The 9250-nt window shown below is 37.6% G+C and overlaps 2 protein-coding genes across 3 annotated transcripts; both read right to left on the bottom strand.

Moving 5' to 3' along the window:
* Window positions 1-124: 124 nt before the first annotated feature.
* On the bottom strand, window positions 125-3181 carry LOC113751533 (F-box/kelch-repeat protein OR23). Of its 2 annotated transcripts, XM_027295582.1 has the most exons (3): window positions 3019-3181; window positions 1899-2877; window positions 125-752 (listed from the first exon to the last, which is right to left on the bottom strand). In XM_027295582.1, the coding sequence occupies exons 2-3, from the start codon at window positions 2858-2860 to the stop codon at window positions 461-463; spliced, it is 1254 nt and encodes a 417-aa protein (XP_027151383.1). In that variant the 5' UTR covers window positions 2861-2877; window positions 3019-3181; the 3' UTR covers window positions 125-460. The 2 variants fall into 2 exon arrangements, with proteins under 2 accessions (XP_027151383.1, XP_027151376.1); XM_027295575.1 differs by having other exon boundaries at window positions 1899-3181.
* Window positions 3182-7640: 4459 nt separating this feature from the next.
* Window positions 7641-8555, bottom strand: LOC113773947. The gene has a single exon (XM_027318540.1). The coding sequence runs from the start codon at window positions 8553-8555 to the stop codon at window positions 7641-7643; it is 915 nt and encodes a 304-aa protein (XP_027174341.1).
* Window positions 8556-9250: the final 695 nt, after the last annotated feature.

The following is a 9250-nucleotide window of genomic DNA, read 5'->3' on the forward strand; positions in this document are numbered from 1 at the left end:
GATACTTTTATAAGCCAAACAGATGTGTTACTTAGAACTTAGAAGCGCAACTAAGAGAGGTTATTATCAATCCGAGTACATTTGCGAATGCCTAAAACGGCGGGACTGCAGCGTGCGGCCACTGTAGACACAAATCCAGGCTTAAATGATAAGAAATTTTACTACATATACATATTTGCATCCAAAAATTCTGTTGATTAAATGGTGTCTACCAACTTCCAGTGTAGACAACAACAGAATTCCAGAAACTGAACGAGAGCTAGACCATGGGTTTTTTCCCCCTTTCCCTTTCTATTTGCACCGCACACGATGGCATTACAGTAATTCTTCTACGAAGGCTAGCATCCTCGTCAAGCTATAAACCGGCCTTTACAAATAGCATAACAGCATGCACCTACATGACAACATGAACAATCTATGCAAGAATACACAATACATGTATAAAGGAAGTTCCCCAACCCTATAGTCCAATGGCGCATATAACAGCCATCCTGAAATTTAAAGGGCGATTGAATGGTGGCTTCGTAATCACGGATCGCCACCTCTCCTTCTTAGGATGATATATCTGTAACAGAAGTGCTGCTGACCTCTTGTTCCGTCTTAATTTCCGAGTGTCTGGTAGTTTAATTCCATCTAAAAGCGTTAGTACATGCAGCTCTCCATCCAGTGCAACAAAACCGACTGATGACTCATCTGATGCTTTTCTAGGGACACTTGTCTCCTTTAACCACTGATTAGAAGCCATGTCGTATCTGCAATATTCGAAGGCTGGAAGATCAATTTAGTGCCCAGAAATATTTGGAAAACTTAAGAGCCTATGTTGGTCAAATAAAAACAACGGTTTCAGATAGTCAGCAAAGTCCTCACAAAGCAACACGAGACATCGTGTCATGTAAACAGGCTAGTACACATGCATAATACATTTACTATTAGTACAATAGTGGCATGGAGCAATTCTTTTCCAATAGTGACCGGAAAGTCGTCTTATTTCTTCACTCTCCTACACAGTCCTGAAGCATCAGGTAGATCCACCAGCCTCATCAGTCGTGGCAGAAAAGAAACCAATAATATATCATATGTAGGTCAATTACCATTGTGAATCAATTGAATCCCAAAGATGACAGGGCAAGGAGGAACATATTCAATAGAAAATCCTCCGATTATGGCAGGAAAAAACCCAAAGTGCTAATCATAGGGCAGCGAAAGATGGTCGGCATACACTAACAACACTAAATTCAACTGAAAGTCATGAAAAACCTACAATAGCTGCTAGTGTTAGATTACAAGAATAACAAATATTTAATCAAGAAGAACTACAATTCAAGCAACAAACGAAAACAATAAACCACAGGGCACAAATCCTGCTTAGTGTTTCCCGCTAGGATCTGAAGATTTTAAAACTTGTAGCCTCAAAAATTATCTGGCCTCATCCAATTCTGAGATATAATTAGGTATCTTGCTGGCTGTTTATCCACAAAAATCAAAGTATATTAAGGCTGAAGTTGGTGAACGCCATGAATAAGGTACAACCATTCCGTAAAACTGGAAGCCTATGAACAGCATATTAGATTAAAATACCTTGGCTAAAAGTTCATCATACAGAGCACCATCACTATATCTCATGTAAGTTCAATTTAAGTACTTGGGTTAGTCGTTAGAGTGGTCCAAGGCAGACGAGCCACAAAGAAATAAACAATTCCTAGTATGATCACATTGCTGCCAATATTTGTAATAACTGGCAAGAAAATATCATCTATCAACAATATGTACAAACCCAAGAGCATCTCCCACTTCACACAAACAAGCAGTCAAAAGGTTAATTAATCAGAGATAAGCCAAGTGACCAACTTCGATGAATAGTCTAAATCCTCAAATTGTGGCTCAGTACCACAACGTACCTGAAGATATCACCCCTGTCAAGCATGAAAATGGCAGGAACATGCCAACCGTCACCCTCGAGAACAACGATCTTTCCCAGCATTCTCCTCTCCCCTTCTTCCCACATGTCGCCAACCTCCCTCCACTTGCCACCGCTCTTCAACTCCATCACGACAGCATCCTTATAATACTCATCCACAGGGAACACTCCAGAGATGGTCCGACACTCGCCATACCCTCCCATCACCCAAAACTCCTTCTCCTCTCCATTTCCAACGAAAAACCCAACGCACCCAGCTCTAAACCTCGGCAATCCATCCAGTGGCACCCACTCATCCTTACCAATATCATACATCTCTACCGAGCTCATCCTACTCCCAGCCGCCCCATACATGGGATGCCTCGACCCACCCCCAGCCACGACAATCTTATTTGAATTTGGAATCACGGCGCAGGCAAAACTTCCCCTCGGGGAGAGCATAGAAGAGAGAGACTCCCACTTCCAATTCAGGAAATTAAAACGGAAGGTGGAGGAAGAAGAGCACGGGCGGTCGAGAGGGAAGGAGCGAGTATCGAAGAGGGATCCGCCAATTACGTATAAGTGAGGCCCGACGGAAACGGAAGTGAAATTACAGAGGCCATAGGCGTGAGGGTTACAGGGCATGGCCGGGAGCTCACGCCAGGCCAGATTTTTGGGGTCGAAAAGGTAAGGAGAGGAAATTGAAGGGTCCTGAGGGAAAATACAGAGGAGGTGAGAGCGGGCGGAGGATAGAAGCAGGGATTGGCGGAGAGAAATTAGGGTTCCGGAAGAGAGGAACAATTTCCATGACTTAGAAACGGATTTGAGGCGGGATTGATGAGAATAAGGAATAAATGCCAGAATCAAAGATGCTACATCGTTGGGGAGACCAGGAATTAGGGTTAGAGTTAGGGTCTGTAACTGAACCTCTTCAGTCGACATCCACGAATACGGCGGCGCCATTTTCTCCTTTCCTATTTCTGATTCAATGAAAAACAACAATTCAACAGCTCCGAATCGATTTTCTTTGGAAAACTTGAAATAAATCTGAATCAATTATACAAACAAAAATTGTCGATAATCTCAAAATCTGTACAGAAATGATACGATCAGGTACACACACGCTTGCGGAATTTGATTTGGTTGATTATTCACAGTCTCTGCAACTCTCTGTGAAGCGTAGGCAGTTATGCAGCATCTAGAGAGTGAGATCATTCAGTAAGGGGTGAAAATCGTGTACTATCAAAGTATAGAATCTGCAATTATGTTACGAGTCATGGCGGTTTCTTCTTGGACAAGAATTACCGAATCGAGCAAATCTAATGTCCATTTCTCCATTTTTTCCTGTTGGTTCATTAATTACATTTACCTCCTTTAGGTTTGGAAAATTACAAATTATTCCCTGAAGTTTAGTCATATTACGATCACCCCTCGAAACTACCACCATTCAAGCTCAAAGAAAAAATAGACACAATGGAGAGCAACAAAAATATCCTTTTGCATGCAATGAATTAAAAAAAACCGAATTCAAATAAAAAATGGAAAAAGACGAACACATTCCCTACCATGCTGCCACTCTCGGTTCTCTTCATTAAAAATCCGATCTTACTTGAATAATCACTGCGTTCTTGCATTTGAAGGACTATCCCGTTGGTAAAAACCTACTCCGCTCGCAATCATATTTGATAACTCTTCTCAAATAGACCCAACCATCATATGATTATGTCAAATCCAACATAAAAAGCTTTCTTGAACTATCGTCGCCATTGCTGGAATTGTCGCCACTAATTGTTTCAAATATATACGGGTTAATATACAATTGAATTCATTTTGTTTATGATTATGTACATCAGATGGCATGTATATTTTATATGCAAATCTCGTGGATTGAGAAGTAAAGAGATAATCAAAAGGTGGTGGTGCAAGGAAAAGGAAGATGGCAATTTTTTCCCTCCTGAGGAAATGCCCGAGTTGAGGATTTTCTATTGTCTAAATTGGATTTAGTATTTGTTGGACTTTACTCATTTTAGAATAAATAAAATATGTTTTAATTTACAATTTGCAATTAATAGTTAATATTTTAATATGTTTTATTGTCTAAAATATGTTGTTTAGTAGAAGTTGAAAGTCTCTTGTTTAGTACAGGACGTTAGAGAAAAATACATGCTAAACCCTTTAGGCATATGAAAGTCATTAATGTTAAGGGCCTAACAGCAGGGGTCTAATTGTTATAGAATCATGAAGGACTTTTTGGTAACATAGTCAAATCTCATGATTTAGTTGGCAATTATTTAGTTGGCAATTGTTTTTTTTTGGGGTTAGATTTGAGGGCTTTCTAAACTTTCTAGATTTTTGACACATGGCATAGTTGTCATCTAGACACTAAAAAAGAAGTAAAAAAAAAAAAAAAACCTAAGTACTTCTAAAGAGTACGGTCATAGGATTCCACCTGCCCCATTTATAAATTGAACTCATAATTTATTAATTACGAGTGAAATGTCTTGCAACTAAATCAAGGGAATAATTTTCCCCAACAGAAATGCAAGGGAAATATTTTTTAATGTGTTGCAATAGCATTTCAAATCAAAAGTAGGACATGTGGACTTATATGTGTTTGTGTCTATACATATGTGTGTGTATGTGTTTAAAGCAATTCTACATTTTTATTAAAAGCTCAGGGGGAATGTGTTTAATGTTTGAACATGATATAAAGTGATTTTCAAAGTCTCGTCCTCCTTGACTCGATTTACCTGGTGTATATGCCCTCGTTTATTCCTTAGTAGGATTCTTCTATTATGGAACAAGATGATAAAAAGTAGGACTAGTTATTCTTTGTATGTAAAAGTTTGAATTTTAAAATATAGGTGAATTAGGAGAAAAGTGTTGTGAAACTAATAAAATAAACTCCCAAAGTAGGGATTGAAATAGTAGAGTGAGAGATAGAATATTATTATATTTACTGATCAAAGTACTTCCAGGTTTCAATGTTGTAAATGAAGTAGGATTCACCCCTATATATAGGTGATCCAAGATAGAAGGTACATGAACCCTATTAAGTACTAATACATGAATTTAGTACATCAAGTACATCCATAAATGAGTTCATCCAATGTACCAATGAATCTAGGGAGAATACATGTGACTATCATCTTGAGAATGCAAACGGACATCTTCATCTTGTAATCCTTCTTGAGAATATCAAGGGACAGCCACATCTAGAGAATATCAACGGACATCAACATCTTATCATTATTTCATAACACTCCCCCTTGGATGTCCATGACACAAAGAATATGCCTCGTTAAAACCTTACTAGGGAAAAACCCAGTGGGATAAAAACCCTAGTGAAGGAAAAAGAGTACACTATTCTTGTGTAATAAATTCTCCCCCTGATGCAAACATTATATGAGATCTTTTGGCCGACGCATACCAATATTCTTCACCAGTTTCCCAAACGTAGCAGTCAGCAAAGCCTTGGTAAACAAATCTGCCAAATTATTATCCGATCGGATTTGTAGCACATCAATCTCACCATTCTTCATTCCAACGTCGTCTTGTAGGCGAGGAATTAAATCTTGCTAATAAATTCACAGCAAATGATATATCTGGTCTTGTACAATTAGCAAGATAATAAGCGCACCAAATGCACTGAGATATGGTACTTCAGGACCAAGTATCTCTTCATGTTCCTCTTGTGGCCTAAGGGGATCCTTATTAGGATTCAATAATCTGATGACCATTGGGGTACTTAATGTATGTGCTTTATCCAGACGAAATCGCTTTAATACCTTCTGGGTATAAGTAGGTTGGTGGATAAAAATTTTACTCTCTAAATGCTCAATTTGTAAACCAAGGCAGAATTTTGTCTTTCCAAACTCTTTGATCTCAAATTCTTTCTTCAAATATTCGACAGCCTTTTGGATCTCTTCAGGAGTTCCAATCAAATTGAGATCATCAACATATATCGCAATAATCACAAAATTTGACCCATTTCTCTTGATAAAAACACATGGACATATTGGGTCATTTTAGTTAAGCATTCATTGAGGCGGTTATACCACATACGTCCAGATTGCTTGAGCCCATACAAAGACTTTTGTATTCTAATAGAATACATATCTCTAGGATTTGATTTACATGCTTCAGGCATATTGAATCCTTCAGGGATTCTCATGTAAATATTATTGTCAAGATTCTTATACAAATAAGCAGTGACAACGTCCATCAGACGCATATCAAGTTTTTCATGCACTGCAATACTCACAAGATACCTAAATGTGATCGTATCCATTACAGGTGAATACGTTTCATCATAATCAAATCCAGACCTTTGTGAAAAGCCTTGGGCTACAAGTCTTGTTTTATATCTCACTATTTCATTCTTTTCATTCCTTTTTCTCACAAAAATCCATTTATATCCAACTGGCTTGACACCTTCAGGCGTTTGGACTACAGGCCCAAAAACATTTCTTTTAGCCAGTGAATCTAATTCAGATTGTATTGGCCTTTTCATTTTGGTCAATCATTTCTATGCCGACATTCATCAACCGATCTAGATTCATGATCCTCATCAACTTCTATAATATCAAGTGCTACATTTCATTAGGCTCCAATTAACTTTTCTATAATTTCATGCTCTTCAGGAGCTGGCTCTTCGGGAGCTGGCTCTTCAGGAGCGACCTCTTCAGGAGGTTAAATTTTGTCATGACATTTATTTAATCTCCGGAGATATTTGAAATCAATGTATACCTTATATAGGTAGGCCGGCCTTTATTTGTAGCACTTGTACATGTCCTTCAGGGACATCAATTTTAACCAGAGTATTTCCTGCAGGAATAGTTGATTTAATAACTCTTCTGGAGTCGATAAATATAATTTTCTTCAAATGAAGAATTTCTTGAACTTCTAGTTCACATTGTTTTGTATGAGGATCGAGGAAATCCAATTGTTCAGATGATTTCCTTTCGGTTGATCTTTTCCTCCCCCTAATGTCGGGATAGATCACTCATCAATAGATCATTCATCAATAGTTCACATAAATTTCTTTTGGAGCCATGTATAATATAAAGGGGGTATGTATAAATACTTGTCGACATTCAAATATTCTCACTTTTGCCAAATCATATATTCATTGGGATCAGTAAACTTCTGGTTTACTGCATGTGATGATTATAAATCAAATGAGAATAAAGATAACTATATCGATAACCATTACACCCTCGAATGATTAATATGATATAATCAACTTTCATCTGACTTGATTTTTATTATTATCTCATTCAGTGTCTCAATTTGATATCCATCTCGACGGATATCTTTAATAAATTTCTTCGAGTGTTGGGAGAGAGTTGTGCATGATTTATACAATTTTGGTTCCTTCAGGAAAAATAGAGTGACTCTTCCAGAGCCCTCAATTAATTTTGCACTACCACTGATGGTATTAAATTTGTCTCTCCTATCTCCAAAGAAGAAAAATATCTTTTATTTGTCAATATAGTGTGCGCAGAAGCACTATTAACGAGACAAATGTTATCATCACCATTATTTGATCCCAAACATTTGGCATCCATTTCTTCTTCAGGAAGAAAATAAATGAAACTAAATATTGATAAAAGATACGAGAATAGACATATGCAAAGTAAATTGATAAAACTAACAACATATCAAACAACATACCAAAGTAATGGACAATCCTACAAGACTAACAACATATCAAATATCTAGACAAATATTAAATATATGATCATTTTGCATCTTCAGGATGCTCAAAGAAATCGGCAACATCCAGATGTGTCATGTCAGTACCATCATCATCATCATCATTCTTTTGGTCGATAAAATTTGTCTCGACATCTTTGTCCTTCTTTTTCAATGATGCTTGATAAAGGTCAACAAGATGTTCAGCCGTACGACAGGTACGGGACCAGTGACCTTCCATACCACATCGGTAGCATTTTTCTTCATAAACTTTCTTTTCTCCTTCTTTCGGATCGTAGTTATTTTCTCCTTTTTGGGAAATATTTTGTTGCTTGCCACGGCTATAATCTTCACGAGGCACAAATCTACTACGATCACGTCCACGGCCACGGCTTCTTCCACGACCACCTCTACGGCCACGTCCACGACCTCGACCAGAATTTTGAAATTGAGTCCCATTCGCTTCAAGGAATGGACTTGCACCAGTTGGTCGGGACTCATGATTTTTCAGCAGTAATTCATTATTTTGTTCAGCCAACAGAAGACATGCAATAAGTTCAGAATATTTTTTAAATCCTCTCTCTCTATATTGCTGCTGCAGGAGCATATTAGAGACATGAAAAGTAGAGAATGTTTTCTCTAACATGTTTTCATCAGTGACTTTTTCGCCACACAATGATAATTGAGAAGTGATTCTGAACATGGCTGAATTATATTCGTTGACAGATTTGAAATCTTTTAGTCGTAAGTGGAGCCAATCATATCGGACCTTTGGAAGAACGACCAACTTCAGGTGATCGTATCTTTCTTTCAAATCTCGCCAAAGGACAAGAGGATCTTTGACAGTAAGATACTCTACTTTTAGTCCTTCATCTAAATGACGACGAAGGAAAATCATGGCCTTAGCACGGTCTTGGTTTGAGGCATCATTCTCATCAACAATAGTATTACCAAGACCCATTGCCTCAAGATGAATTTCAACATCCAATACCCACGATAAATAATTTTTTCCAGAAATATCAAGAGGTACGAACTCTTGTTTTGTGAGATTAGCCATAAGACTATGCAATAGATTCGTAGGAAAGAATATTACCTTGATAAGTAGCCAAAAGTTGTTCGGGCAAAATCTTGACACGTTTCGTGCTTCACTTTTGCTTCGTGCCTTTCCTTCACTCAAATTAGAGACTCGTGCTGATAACGTGTTGTGAAACTAATAAAATAAACTCCCAAAGTAGGGATTGAAATAGTAGAGTGAGAGATAGAATATTATTATATTTACTGATCAAAGTACTTCCAGGTTTCAATGTTGTAAATGAAGTAGGATTCACCCCTATATATAGGTGATCCAAGATAGAAGGTACATGAACCCTATTAAGTACTAATACATGAATTTAGTACATCAAGTACATCCATAAATGAGTTCATCCAATGTACCAATGAATCTAGGGAGAATACATGTGACTATCATCTTGAGAATGCAAACGGACATCTTCATCTTGTAATCCTTCTTGAGAATATCAAGGGACAGCCACATCTAGAGAATATCAACGGACATCAACATCTTATCATTATTTCATAACACTCCCCCTTGGATGTCCATGACACAAAGAATATGCCTCGTTAAAACCTTACTAGGGAAAAACCCAGTGGGATAAA

Source organism: Coffea eugenioides, chromosome 1 (assembly GCF_003713205.1).
Source record: "Coffea eugenioides isolate CCC68of chromosome 1, Ceug_1.0, whole genome shotgun sequence".
Lineage (NCBI taxonomy): Eukaryota > Viridiplantae > Streptophyta > Magnoliopsida > Gentianales > Rubiaceae > Coffea > Coffea eugenioides.

Coding starts and splice junctions, on each gene's coding strand:
- LOC113751533 (XM_027295582.1), bottom strand. CDS start 2,860: ATGGCGCCGCCGTATTCGTGGATGTCGACTGAAGAGGTTCAGTTACAG. Junction 753..1,898: donor GACAGGGGTGATATCTTCAG/GTACGTTGTGGT, acceptor CGAATATTGCAG/ATACGACATGGCTTCTAATC.
- LOC113773947 (XM_027318540.1), bottom strand. CDS start 8,555: ATGGGTCTTGGTAATACTATTGTTGATGAGAATGATGCCTCAAACCAA.